The 14792-nt window shown below is 36.5% G+C and overlaps 3 protein-coding genes across 3 annotated transcripts; 1 reads left to right on the top strand and 2 right to left on the bottom strand.

Annotated features, from left to right (window-relative positions):
• The first annotated feature begins 58 nt into the window (after nucleotides 1-58).
• On the top strand, nucleotides 59-1375 carry LOC115627249. The gene is made up of 3 exons (XM_030522875.1): nucleotides 59-128; nucleotides 192-482; nucleotides 1114-1375. Exons 1-3 carry the CDS (start codon nucleotides 78-80, stop codon nucleotides 1318-1320), a joined length of 549 nt encoding a protein of 182 aa, XP_030378735.1. The 5' UTR covers nucleotides 59-77; the 3' UTR covers nucleotides 1321-1375.
• Nucleotides 1376-1452: 77 nt separating this feature from the next.
• On the bottom strand, nucleotides 1453-8350 carry LOC115627250. Its single transcript, XM_030522876.1, has 4 exons — nucleotides 8231-8350; nucleotides 2170-2381; nucleotides 1922-2107; nucleotides 1453-1830 (listed from the first exon to the last, which is right to left on the bottom strand). Exons 2-4 carry the CDS (start codon nucleotides 2284-2286, stop codon nucleotides 1651-1653), a joined length of 483 nt encoding a protein of 160 aa, XP_030378736.1. The 5' UTR covers nucleotides 2287-2381; nucleotides 8231-8350; the 3' UTR covers nucleotides 1453-1650.
• Nucleotides 8351-11433: 3083 nt separating this feature from the next.
• LOC115627109 (DNA mismatch repair protein spellchecker 1) lies at nucleotides 11434-14779 on the bottom strand. The gene is made up of 3 exons (XM_030522671.1): nucleotides 14650-14779; nucleotides 14544-14593; nucleotides 11434-14474 (listed from the first exon to the last, which is right to left on the bottom strand). The coding sequence occupies exons 1-3, from the start codon at nucleotides 14696-14698 to the stop codon at nucleotides 11811-11813; spliced, it is 2763 nt and encodes a 920-aa protein (XP_030378531.1). The 5' UTR covers nucleotides 14699-14779; the 3' UTR covers nucleotides 11434-11810.
• Nucleotides 14780-14792: the final 13 nt, after the last annotated feature.

Genomic DNA, 14792 nt, shown 5'->3' with positions numbered 1-14792 from the left:
GATTTTATAGCATATTGCGATCAACCAAAGCCCAGTCGTAAGCTGTCGTTTGAAGTGTTTTGAGCGAAAATATAAAAATGTGCAAGGGACTTGGCTTTAGCACCGGTTTTATGGCGCTCTGTGCTTTTGTAAATTTCCCCAACATCCCCCAACATTTAAGGTCTAATTGGATATTTTTCAACATTTTTTAGATTGCCTGCTTCGGTGCACTGAATATGCTCTCTAAAATTGAACATATTATAGTGAATCCGCTTTTTAACCTTCCGGCCTTTGAACCAGTTGACGATGGTGATGACGAGGCGGTCGGCACCTGCAAGAGCTACATTGTGGATAATATCGAAGGCCCCTATCCTCGCTTTCTCGAACTCACCTACATGAGGTGGACTGTTGGCTTTACCTTGTTCTATTCTTTTGCCGTCATGCTTCTTGTAAGAGCCAAATATGTGAGCAACATGGAAATTAAATTGATAATAGCCAGCCTGGTGAGTCGAAAAAGAATCTTCCCACATATTTATCCTAGCTGTAAAATGGCTGCAAAGGTAAATCCTAAGGAGAAACCTTATTTTTGAATTCGATGAGTCATTGATTTCGACTGAATTACGTAACATTATATTCATGGCATTAATAGGGAGATACAAGTATGTACTTGTATGTAAAGTTTGTTGAATTATATTATGAAGAATAAATGGCATTTTAAGGATATTTACTCGTAAAAGTTGAGTACAACAAATCTAAAGCCATATACTGTTACAGTTTAAAAGCATGTAATATTTTTTTTAATTCGACCTCAAAATTGGAATTAACCAAAGATTTTAATTTTATAAACTTCCAATAATATATTTTAATATAGAATTGTTATTGTAACGCGCATAGATATATTTGAAATTTTGTAAAAATTTACGAAATTGTGGCATGCATGTAAAGAATATAAATTTTGATTTCTAAAATTAAGAAAAATTAAATATATTTTCCATTCCAAATCTAGCATACATTTTCTTATGAGAGCAGACGTTGTCTCTTGAAATATTGCCACTAAAATTAATATTGTTGAACTGAAAGCAAGGTTTCCTTTTAATTGAATGCTGATCCCAAATATATTTCTTTCTTTTTAAGATGATGTTTGTGGGCGCCGCACTAGCTCTTGCGCTGTTTGCCTCCACAACGGTGCTCTCGGAACGACCCCTCTTTGCAGAGGTTCGATGTAACGAGTATACTTTCTATTTCATATTCTTCATAGCGCTGAATACATCTATGTGCGCTTTATACTTCCTAACCCTAGCTTGCTACAGCTACTTCAATATAACCGATCGGGAGCTGTAATCAAAGTCAAGACATAGACACATTTGTAGAAAAACATTCAGACACGTTTATTCGAATACAAAGAGCGAGATGTTATATATATATATATATATATATATATAAAGATAATTCCACATAGACAAACAAATTTTATACGTTACACATTTACAAAAAAAAAGTTTTTAGCAAAAATATAATTGATTTCAGAATTAAGCTCTATGCCTTACAACGAACATTCACATTAAATAATAAATTGATTTTGTATTCTTTGAAATATTGACGCTCCAAAAAAATAAATTCATTGTGCGAAATGCTGGCAACTCTGTTTGTTCCTTCGAATGGATCTGCGGCTTAAATGCCACGGTAGGATCGATGTGCCAAGAAGGCACTTATGAAGTATAGAATACAATTAACCAATCCAAGAATACCCGCTGCCATGTAGCCATCGTGCTTTCGATTCCTTAACTCGATCAGCAGGCATGTCGAGGAGGCTAGTAATAGAATGGCCGCAATGCTATGATAGATCAGTTCCTTAAAAAGATAACAAAAAAGAGGGAGTTAGAAACTATTCTATTTTTACTAAAAAAATTTTATAAAATGCCATTCCGTGGCAAATACTTACATATATGGTTTTGGCAATAATGCCGCCCGTGCTCAGCGATGTCAGGCAGGAGAGTAATAAACAAAATGTCCCTATCATGAAAGTGGTGGCCATCAGGTAGTGGAACAAGTCCTGTTGGCCCCTGAACGTATGGTAGTAGTCTCTAAAATTGTAGGCCATCAGTCCAACAATGGCGGCACCCACGAGCTGTCGATTGACAACAATTTTAAACATTTCAATAATTATATGTAAATGCCGATGTTACTTACCAGCTCGAAGAGCTTCAAAATGCCGGGGAAGGACTTTAGATAGCCTGTATTCAGCACTATATAGGAGGTGTTGGTAGTGCTGGTTGTGGTGCGTGTTATGGTCACGGAGTGAGACATTCTGCTTATTCTTTTGATTGGCCGGTTTCTGGTAGTACTGGTAGTGCCGAATTCAGGCAGTGGTCTAGGCTAGGCTAGTAAGGTGGGTGGTGGGTCTGGAAAGATAAATATATATAAACATATGTTCCGTCAATACATAGAGCTTTCTCTAAAAAGGGAAGAAAGCGGGGCAGTTGTTTTCTGTTATTAATTTTATTTTAATGAACTATTGTTTATTTGAAAAAAATCGTAATCCTCCTTGTGTTTTTATTTCTATTAATATAATATATATTTCGAACTGATGGCTCTTTTCCAATTATATAAATAAAACAACAATTTCAGATAAACGTTAAATAAACTCCGACTCCAATTTGCTTGTGAGGAACGCAAAGATCACCTAATATCAAGCAAAGCTTTGTCTTAATATTTACATACATTTGTGGTATACTCTTTTCACCTTTACCTAGAATATGGTATACGATGGGAGGAAGAATATAAAAACTATGTCTTGAAATGAAAAAAAAGTATAATAATATAACAAGATACTTCCATTGTGGAAGATGGTAAGTGAACAATACAAATAGTTTATTGGTATTACATTTGTGATCGATTTCTCATGTTAAAGCGGCTATGAACTTTGACACGAACCTTGGGAATTGGGGTTTTTACTTTTATCAGCCGTTTGCTTTTATAATAAAATAGTATTTTATGGAAATTGTTTGTTTTATTCCGCTATTAATACTTTTGTTATGTTTAGCGTTTATAAATGCCTCTATGTTTTAAGGATCGGGTGCTTCCGTGAGTCAGTTTTTATATGTAAAACACATTGTATATTAATCTAAATATAGTAGAGTATTAAACACAAGATCTACTATTAAGTTTGGCTATTGATGTGATGCGTCTGGTTTTTAGGGATGCCTCAAGGACTCCACATGCGGTGCTGACCTAAGCACGGTACCTAAAATTTTATTTTACCCATAAATTCAAATATAGACTTAACGATGGAATATCTTAATTGGGGAAGATTTGTTTATTTGAGGGCACGGCCTCGATTTTGTTGTTTTTCTTTTTTTTTTAATTTTTAAAGGCAATGAAATTTAAATTCATTTCTTTTACATACGCTTCGAACTGGCCACGCCCGCCAAGTGTATCTTCTTTTTGGCCACATTTTTCTAAATTTAAATTAAATTGAATCTGTTTGTATGTCTATGTATGTACATATGTAAATATGTAGTAAGTATGTCTGTATATGTGTGCGTATATTTTTAATGCCTTCTGCCTGTTTTCAAAACTGATTTCAAATGCTAAAACAAATGGCGCGCCGGCCTCGTCACGGAGAGCGCCAAATGTTATTGAAAAATTGGAAAATATGTATATACATAAGTATATACAAATACTCGCATATGTACATATGTATATACATATACTATATACTATAAGTATTTACTGCCATGTGTGTGCGGCGACGAGCTGACAAAAGCAAAATAAATTCTCTAGAATTGTGACGTCACGGCCATGAGCTTTGCAATGGCTGAGAAAATTGATTAAAAATAAAACACAAAGGCGAAAAATTGTTAAACAAAAATGCAACAACAACGGCTCGCTTTCTTTTCAATCAGTGCGGCAAACTGCCACAATATCGATACATATATGTATATAGTACATAGTCGACACAGTTGTTCGATAATGCTGATCGTAAAATTGTTATACTCTTGCAGTACTGTCATTTTTTTCCCGCCAGATCTGTTTTTTTTTTTAATGCCAGTGCGGAAAAAATTCGAAAACAGCGGGCTGCGGCTCAAAATCATGAATATAAGTAGCGATAAGCGACTTTCGATAATAAAATCTATTAAAATCACCTCGAGGCTTGAGCATCATCTATTTCTTTTATAAGCTTTAAGAAATGTCTAAAGTGTTTAAACAAAGTGTCAGTAAGCAACCGCTTTTATTATCCAGACGCAGAGAGTTTACATGAACTCATAAAGCAAGTACAGAATTAAACATTTTTAACTTTAACTTGAATTTTATGTGAATTATCTATTATTATTTTTACAAGAATCCCATATTATTTTTATAAATTATGAAATAAGAACTTAGATTAAACATGAAAATATTAAAACATATATTTCCTTAAATTTAACCAAGAAAATATGTATTGTTTTTATAAACCGATTTTTTTAAAGCTTATTTTGCCTTGGATTTAGCTTATTTTAGCTTTGTTTTTTTGGACAATCTAGCTTGTTTTGCTGAACAAATTATGGCAGCACTGTACTACTGGATTTATTGGGAACGGATTTTCGAAATAAATTTCAACAATTTGTTTGCTGTGCTTAACTCTGCGATAAAATGATCGTTTTTTTAATTTCGCTGTCTTCGACATTTTTTGAAAGCTCTTATTAAAAATCCCTTTATAACAAATATGTTAATTTCTTATTGAGATAAAACTAACACATTCATTGAGCGATTTTAGCAAACCCTGTTAGAAGTAACAAATAATTGTGGCAACTTATATTTTCAATTAATACGGGAATTAAATATAAAATCCTGAAGGCATGGACATGGTACGATTAATTCGTCTTCTCTAGTCGGGCCCGCTTAGACTTTATACTTTGAAGGCGCATGACATATATATTTATTTTTATTAACATTAATAACTTTATAAAATAAAAACAGATTATCTTACAAGGAATGTGTTTATGTACAATATATGTATATTTGTATTGCTTGAAATGATTTGACTTATCGTCTTCTAAGTGAGAAAAAGGGAATTGTGAATATCTTCAAAAACAACAAACCACTTTTTAGATTACTGACGTAGTATAGTAGTATGTTTTGTTTACGTTATGTTAATGTTAGGGCTAGAGTAGTTTATGAATCTCCTAGGCATCTCTTAGGCCTTCATTTGGGTCTTCGAGACACCTGCGTCTAAACAACAAGTCCATATAGTATATGTATGCATGGGTAAGTATGTATTTCCTTGCTAATATGTATGTATGATATGGGTGCGGTTTTATGGAATACCGGCATGTCTGAACGTATAAACATACTATACATATGTATGTATATGTTGTATACATATATGTATGTATACGAGTATAATATTTTCTAGGCATGGTAATCAAATGCTATTAGTCAGTCAGTCAGTCAGCCAGTCGAATATTTCCTCTGCCAACTGTTGCCCACGAATGACGACTTCGGATGATGACGATGACGCCATCATCGGCATGACGTGATGGACTTACAGCAAATAAATCAAAACAAAAAACAAAACAACAAGCAAATGGCCCAGAGAGTACGATGCGCGATTATTAATAGAGACGAGACGACCTGATTATGGCTGGAAGACAGAAGAGAGGGGAAAAGGAAGCCACCACCGCCCATATTGCCTTCCATAACAAAACAAACAACAAAAAACCAAAGCTCTGACCTGTTTGTTGGGACTCTGGCGGATGGAACAGAATTATCAGCTTATGTTCGAACAAACAATATAACAACAACTATTCGATATGCTCTGTGAAGCATGCTGACGAATTAAGAATGAGCCGCGACTACGGTTTTAAGCCTAAAATTAGACCGACTCGCTGATTCTTTCATTTAGAGACGCAATTTGTTTAAAGCTTTATGTGTGGATAGGAATGCTGATTACGTTTTATTTTATTTGTTGTTGTTGTTCTTTTCTTTATTTTGTTTCGGTTAAGCATAATTTAAACATAATACCGACAACAGCAACAAACATCTCCATTTAACGAGTTCCGAAGTTGTTGTTGCTGTTTCGTTTTTTTATTGTTATTATTTTCTACTTTGGGCAAAATGATATCATGGCACGTCTCGTCTAATGTTATGCATAGCTTACACCAACAACAATGTTGTTGTTTTCCGTTTTCTGTTTTGTTGCTCTTTCGGCAATGCAATGTTAATGAGAATTTTACATTAAATTAAGCAATAATGTAATTTGTACTAATGTACATATGTATGTATGTATTGTATGTATATGTGTGTGTATTCAGCGAGTTGTAAAAATTTAATTTCCGCCCTCACCAATTTTCTGATCAAAACAGAGCGGTAAAGAAGAAAAAACAAATGCATACATACATATGTACATACATACATACATAAATAAACACAACTTAGCGACCAGAACTGTGACGAAGTGCTCTGACTGATAAGAGAAAAGCATTCTTTTGCTGATAAACTGTTATCGGTATCGTTTTGCCCTCTAACGGTTGGTTCTCTTGCAAATTTTGTGCAATGAGCGTAACCTTGCACATTAACTTGTTGCATGTTTAGAGCCCACAGTGTGTGCAAATAATTCAACACAATATTGTGATCGCTCGTCAAAGTCAACTGGCGCTGCCTTCTCTTCGCACTACACGCGTTCTCGCGCTCCATGGGCATGAGATCATCGAAAGTTCACAAACACACACACGCGCGCCTATGCATGTATGCATGTTCGAGTTGAAGGTATGTTTGTATGTGTTTGGGACCAATGAGTGCACAACAAAATCGCAGACAGTGCAGAAAAGAGTGCAATATGCAGGTAATGGTACTGGATATGAACTTTACGGGATATTTTGCTAAAAAGCCGACTCACACTGCTTTATTATGCTTTGGGTTTCCTCCTTTCAGAATGTGAAATGATGTACATTTAATGAGAAAAGGTTCCCATTATTTTACCTTTTTTTTAAATATATATTAAATTAAATCTATGCATGTATATTCCGGAAGAATTATTTTAAGCATGCAAAATTACACGTTAAATAATGGTTAAATAATTAATTTTTTAGAATATGAGATAAATGTGCCGTTGCTCTTTAAAAGGGAAAGGAATTTCCTTTTAATTTCATTTCAATAAAAAGAGCTTTAAAATCAATTTCAATATGAAATTATAAGCGACAAGGCAGTCTTTATATATATTTTTGGAACGAAGAATTGGATGTACACAATTAATTAGGAAATACAAAATCTTGATTTGACATTTACATTCATTTAAGTAAATATATAATTTAGGAACTTCTTATATACTTTTGTAATTTTTGGAAGAATTAATCATTTTTGCCTTTTGGGTTTAACTCTGATAGTTCAACCTACATATGCTACATATATAAATTTGAAAACATAAATGAAGGAAGGAATTGAATGAATGAACCGATAAGCTTTCTAAGACTTCAGACCCGGTTTAGGCATGCCACAATTATTGTTTTGTTGTTCCAAATTATTTGTTATAAGAAGCTAATCATGCAGTGGGTAGAGAAAGGAAACCTAGATTTTGAAAACATTTCCATAACATTGAAGTAATGGACTAACAAAAGTAGAAATTATCAAAAAAGGTATATAATAGAAGAGCTGTTGTAGTGATCACCCAAAAAATGCTAAAATCTCATTAATTTGGAGCTTTAACTATATATTTTTAATTGGTGTCAGAGTCCCACCCACGCATGGCATCATTCAAAAACCTTGAATACTTACGTTTAATAACAAAACAAAAAAAAAAACAAAAAAAAAACAACAAATGGCACTACCGATTGGCTTTCTAAGGATTTTAGTAACTGTTCTATTGGAAAGACATTCCTCAATAAAGAAATAACAGTCCAACACAAACTTCTTCAATTGGGCATTGTTTTATTTTGTTTTTTATTGCATAAATGCATAAATAAGTTCAAGTTGGGATATAAACGCTTTATCGCTAATTCACAAAAACAGTAATATCTTCGTATACATTTCTGTAAATTATAAGAAGCATTACTTCTGCACCCAATTGGCAGTGTTTTGTGTTTCTAAAATTTGAGCAAAAGCAACAGTTGTGCCAAAATTAGTTGATTTTTCACACACGCACATTAGGTCCTCAAATATTTATGTATACAATTTTGTAGTATATGGGCGAATATGAGTATACAAGTATGTATGTACATAAGTTGGGTCTTGGTATATATGTATGTTTTATATTGCTGCTATATGTATGCCTTACTTTTTGGATTGTCGAAAATAAAACACGAAATAATCGCTGCCGCTTTTCTGAAATTTTTTGTTGTTGTCTAATTTGCTTGCTTGATGAGTTTTCGAATTGTTGCGACTTGGCGCGCGTACGTTTGAAACGAAACTGAAATCGAAAAGTGTTTTCAATTTCGTTTACGCTTTTTGTTAGCAGCGTCGCACAGTGGTAGAAAGGCTCCACTGCTAGAAATCAATTTACACAAACATTTTTGGTAAACACATTTTTAATAAATAATAATTTGTCAGATATTTAATTGTGCGTCCTCAATGTTGTTCTGCTAATTAAGATTACTTTTTTAAATAACCTTTTCATGTTCATCACCGATTGTTTTTTTTTAAATGTTTAGTAAGGAAGCTGATCTGATCATATTAATTCTTATTTTTACGATTAACTTAAAATCATCGCCCTCCCCTCAGCTTTTTAGAAAATGCCCCTTCCGGAGCTATTGTAATTACCAATAGTTGATTATAAATAAAAAATATATGCATACAAATAAATCGTATTAATTATAGAACTGTTTTTTTTTTACGAATTTAAATTGTTTCTGTGTTCTTCTTTTAAAATAATAATGCTAATATTTAATTTTTTAACACATAAATTCAGTCGCAATGTTTGCTATCGTAATTTAAAGCATTTTTTAATTGATTATTGCGCAGATTTTAATTTATTTAAACCCACTAGAACTAATTTATTCTCCACCCACTGTGCGTTGGTATCGACAACGCCCAGCTAGAGCAGTCCAGCTGTCGTCGGCGTCGCTGACGTCATAATGTTGAGCGGACTGCTACTGGCACGCACTCCCATTGACTGACTATTGGCTATTACATCTGGCTATTATTGTTTCGGCCTTAGCAAACACACACATACACACCCAGTCGGAGTCAGGCACAGTCTCAGGCGCGGTAGCTGTAACTGTAACCCTCTATTAGTTTTTACGAGCATTTTTACTGCACTTTTCTTGCTCTCCCCTGCGTCCATTAACTATGTAGTATCTATTGGTCGTGTGTGACTCACTTGAAAAGTTAACTGCAACTGCTGAGAGAGAGAGAGCGAGAGTGTGTGTGTGTGGTAGAGAGGGAGCGCGAGCGGCTATGCATTGCATTTGAGAGCTGAGAGCAGTGCCATGAGTTGTTGTGCCCGCAAGGCAACGATGCGTATGAGTAATACTTGTGGGAAATGGTGCTGACGAGGCCGCAAGATAGACGGTGTGAGTGGCTTTCTCACACTGATATACTACACATGCATATATTTACATACATACATATGTATGTACATGTGTTCATCAAAAGCAGTCAGTGTGTCAGTAATCAATGCTAAGGGTTAATATAAGCAAATCGTCTGTTTTTGATGTATTAAAGGGTATATGTACAAATTAGAAAGGCGTGGCAATCTTTATGTTATAGGACCCTTGCAAAAATATCCGTATGCCGTATAAACACCGAAATCATTTACAAACAACAAACTCGTTGTATATAGCCTCAATACTGTACTACTTATATACATATTGCTGAGATAGAACTGAATCGGTGGAAAAATCACACATGGTTGAATAACTTTGACGCTCATTGAGATATCATAACAACATTTTAGTTTCGCTCTTTGTGCCAACAACTTGTTTGTTTATTAAAATACCATAAAAGAATTCTGTTTTAATGCCCTACCTTAATCTGAAGTTTAGTCCGTAGAGCCGTTGCTCTACATCATATAGCTACCATAGGTACAAAAATATCTATTAGTACCAAAAATGTGTTTTCTTTGTGAAGATTTCGCAGACAAATTTGGTATTTAAAAGTTATTTTTAATGTCCCATATTATCTGAATCTGAATTTAGTAATATATAGTAGTATTTAGCTGCCGTTTAGCAAAGTTAATTTTAGTTAAAAGCCTGAACCGGAGAGAGCGAGAAAGGGCGGGTAAAGGGTTTACAAAAGTCGGACTCGAACGACTCTAGCACCCGAAACGTTCTTATCAGACAACGTGTTATTATTTTTCAAACTATTAATGCAAATATTTTTCTCGCCACTTACTTACTCATACATATGCACTAACGTAGAATGTTTTACAAAATGCAAGTGTGTGTGTGTTTGTGCGGGCGCTTTGCCTTCGTGCATATTTTAGCATACAGGTCTGAACAGCCTTAAATGAATTAAACAAATAAACTGTGAGTAATGAACATGTAGTATATTTGCGGCTTTGCTAGCATTTTATGTGTTAATATGCGGCACAATTAACAAATTTGATTGCCTCAGCGTTCCAAAAATAGCCATGTGGGTAAGGAGAGGCGCGTGCGTTGCCTACTTAAGGGCGTACCGGCGGCTCTTAACAAAAGACGGCCGCCTACATGCTCAAGGTGGTTGTCCCCATTATGTCCAATGAGACAAATAGCAGAACAATAATAATGTATTGATGGACTGGACAAAGAATAATAAATTTGGGAAAAATGAGGTAAATTCTTTTCTTAACAATAGATGCCTATGTACATCCAAGCTTTAAAAGTAAAATTAATATCCATTTGGTAACCAAGAAGTTGCAAATACATATAAGAATAATTTGAGAATGAAATTAATAAAATACAAAATATTATATTGTTAAGAATTAACAACAGTTGCGCCTGATTTTAGAAAACAAGTTTATTACTCAATATGACTTGAATCTGTTTAAGCAAAATTGCATTTTTAAAATCCCAACAATTTTTGAGTTCTTAGTAACAATATCCTATAGATAAGTTAAAAGGACGTAAGCAATGGGTATTATTAATTGATATGAATGATAAAGCTATTTAAATACAAATTAAATAGTTCTTAAAATTACTTCACTTTTTCTTCCATACATTTAACTCCAGTTTAAAAGCAGAATGGTGTACGTAATTATTTTATTAGTAGGAATGTGCAGGATTGTTCTGTTAAAACAAAACATAATAAATTAAACGGTATTCCAACAAGATGAAATTTACACTTACATAAACCAATAAAAGTGTCTTCAAAATTTTGTCTTGAGGGTCAAATTTTATTCGATTCTTTTTTGAACCCATGATGAGAAAAAATAACTTTAAGTTTAGTTTCTGTTTCAATATATATTTTATGCAATCTGATATAGATGGTATAACATTTTTCAGTTAATAAATGATTTTCAATCTTCAGTCAAACTGAAGGGCAATGAATTTTGGAATTGGCACCCAAAAACATCTTAATTTTATATTGTTTCTTAAAATAAATATTAATATCTTTCCACTTTTTGTAATAATTCCAACAGGAATGTTTTTGGAGGCTTATGTTACAAGCCACAAATTAAAAATTCGGATTCTTGGGACAAAAAAAAAATGTGTTGTATGGATTCTTATAAAAATGGTTCAAAAATAAATTATTTTATGTGATGCGTGGTGAATTGAAGGTACTCTAATGGTAAGCTCCATGATAAGTGCCGCTTCGTTTTTTTATGTCAAGTTTCAGAATGAGATTGGATAGTTTAGGAAACCCAGTTTCTTTAAGCCTCACTATAAAAACTAAGCCTTTTGATTCATCCTCTCTGAGATGCGCACATTTTAAGCACAACACTATTTAGCTTTTCCTGTGCTTATCACTGCTTTGAAATAATCGCTATCCAATTGTTTGATATCCTGTGCGAATTGTGTGACCAGCTGGGTGAGATCCTCCGTATTAATCTCCGTATTGTTGCCCGCAGTGGATAGCTGTTCGATGGCCACTTCAATCTTGGCCAGCAGTGCTTTATCGGCTTCATTTTGCTTATCGGCATGTTCGTCCTCGAACTCATTATACACCATTTCTGCGTGCTGGACCACATGCTCGGGAAAGTTGGCCAAGCGCGCAACTTGTATGCCGAAACTCTTCTCCATTACGCCCGGACGTACTTGATATAAAAGCGTGAAATTTTTGTCATCTGCGACAGCAGCCATGTGACTGTTTTTGACCGTTGACAGGGACTCGGCCAGCTCTGTTATCTCATGGAAATGTGTGGCGAAGAGCGTGAAGCATTTGGTTTCCTTAGCCAGATGCTCGGCAATTGACCAAGCGATGCCACAACCCTCATATGTGGAGGTGCCGCGTCCCAACTCATCAATGATGACCAAAGATTGATCCGTGGCCGTCCTTATGATGCCCGAAGTTTCAATCATCTCCACCATGAACGTACTCAGACCCTTAATAATGTTATCACTGGCGCCCACACGACCCAAAATTGAGTCGACCATGCTGATGGTAGCCTCGGTGCAGGGCACAAAAGCGCCAACATGAGCCATCAGCACAGCAGTGCCCACCGAACGTATGTAAGTGCTCTTGCCACCCATATTGGGGCCGGTTATAATATACATGTTGCATTTGTCCTTCTCGAAGTCGACACTGTTGGCTATAAAGTCCACATGTTCCTGCAGTTCAAGGCATGGATGGCGCACATCTTTCAACAGCAGCTTTCCACTGCCGGGGGGCAATAGCGTAGGACGTACATAGGGAGTGGGTGCCGAACGTGCTGCGACCGCAAAGCTGCATAAACAATCCAGCTGGGCGAGCTCGTTGTTGAGGGAGGTTAGTGGGGCCGAATAGCCCACAGCCACTTGAATAATTTCCGCGACAATGGACTGCTGTTGCTCCTCATACTGCTGGCGATATTTGACAAAATCATCAGCATAGCCCTGCAGTTTATCGGATGTGAAACGAACGCCGCCTTTAATGACATCCACAATACGGTAGTTTTTATTTTTACGCAGCACAGAATCATCCTTGAGGGTGATGCGAAAATGATATCCCAATTTGGCAACGTTTTCCAACTTAACTTGCTGTTTGCTATCGAAGTTGAGCTCCTTTTGGCACTTGGACTGCAGGCGTTCCATTTTTTCATACAAATCAGACATGTTGGCCTTAAGCTCCTTGAGCTGGTCATCGAAAGAGGCTTTGACCAAATATTCGCCCGTCTCAATGGCATCAAAGTCGACTACTTGCTCCACCATTTGCTTAAGACCGCTCAAATCCTCGAGGTTGCTTTTAAAGGGATCACATATAACGCTTTGTACGGTTGAGTTCTCCAGGCTGAGCAAAACCTTAAGTATTTGGGGTGTGCGCAGCATAACCTGATATATGCGAAATAGATCCTGCAGAGTGGCCTTGCGACGCATTAGTCGCTTTGTAAGCATCAGGATGTCTGGAATGCGCTTCATGTAGTCCAAATGCAGAGTATCTAGAGTGTCGGGCGATTCCAACAGACAGCCGACTATATTGTGGCGATCATTCAGTATTTCTTGACTGCGCAAAGGCTGCTTGACCCATTGTGACATCAAGCGATGTCCTTGGGCCGTGCAACAATGATCGAGAACGCCCAGAATGCTCTGCCAGCGATACGAGGGGGATGTTGGATGAATGCCCGGCTTCGGTATTATGTTCAATGCAGCAACAGCCGCTGAGTCCAAGTGCACGAATCGCTTCAAATCCAGCAGCTTTAACTCATAGTGACCCAGATTGCCGGCATCGTTAACCAAATCCAAGTACTTAATGGCCACGCGTAGTGCTTCCGATGCGAGTAGCATTTGCAGCTCCTTCATGCCACTGGCATCCTCCTGCTGACCTTTGGCAAAGCGCACCAACTTATTTAAGTCCTGCACCAGATCCTTGCGCTCAGCAGCACTGCCTTTCTTGGGCACAGTGACCATAACGCCATTGCGTTCTAAAAGAGTCTTCACGGCCAAATATTCACCATCGGCTGAGGGCAGCAGACACTCCTTGGGGCCCAGCAACACCACTGTGGCCTCCAGTTCGGTGAAGAAGTCATCGTCTATGAATTCAAGCATCTGAAAAGTGCAATCGTTTTGCTCCACAGCAGTCACGCCCACTGAACGCTGCGCTCCGTTTCCCAGCTTCACCTGCAGCGACATTATACTGTTGCCGACCAACACTTCCCTGTTGGCAAACAGAATGTCCTCGAACTGCAGCAAATTTCCTGGCGATCCTCGATATTCCAGCTCCCAATCATTGTGACGCACATAGACCTCCACACGTAAATTACGCACCAACAACAGCTCGCGGACAGCCAACTCAAAGTTGGACTTGGATAGTGCTACAAACTGTAACGATTGCTGCTTATCATCGGGCAGCAGATCGTGCACAAAGGCAGTGGATTTATAGACGATCTTCGCCACCAGCTCGCAATCATCGCTGCCATGCACTGTGTAACAGTCTGTGCGATCAAAAAAACGTACCGTGGTACTGGGTTTCTATAAAATGAAACAATTAATTCAAATTTTTCCAAAACTGTTTGATTAATGTAAATAAAAAAGGCTCACCTCGCCCAACTTTGTATAAAATTTGATGAAATTGCGACGAGCGTTCGTGTCTGTAAATACGAAATGTATGTAAAACTGCTGCTACATTTCTTCGCCAAGGACTTACCCAAATGAAGGACAGGCTCTTGTCTGCTTACTGTCTGTGAAACTTCCATTTCTCTTCTTTGTTTGTTAACTTTATCCGTGCTTACAAATTGTAAATTTTCGCGCTATATTAATGTGAAGCGATAGCCGATGAAGCGATGGCCG

The sequence above is a fragment of the Scaptodrosophila lebanonensis genome, unplaced genomic scaffold (assembly GCF_003285725.1).
Source record: "Scaptodrosophila lebanonensis strain 11010-0011.00,11010-0021.00 unplaced genomic scaffold, SlebRS2 tig00000092-arrow-pilon, whole genome shotgun sequence".
In the NCBI taxonomy this organism is placed as follows: Eukaryota; Metazoa; Arthropoda; class Insecta; order Diptera; family Drosophilidae; genus Scaptodrosophila; species Scaptodrosophila lebanonensis.
The sequence above is the reverse complement of the archived record's forward strand: the minus strand, read 5'-3'. Positions and strand labels throughout refer to the sequence as shown.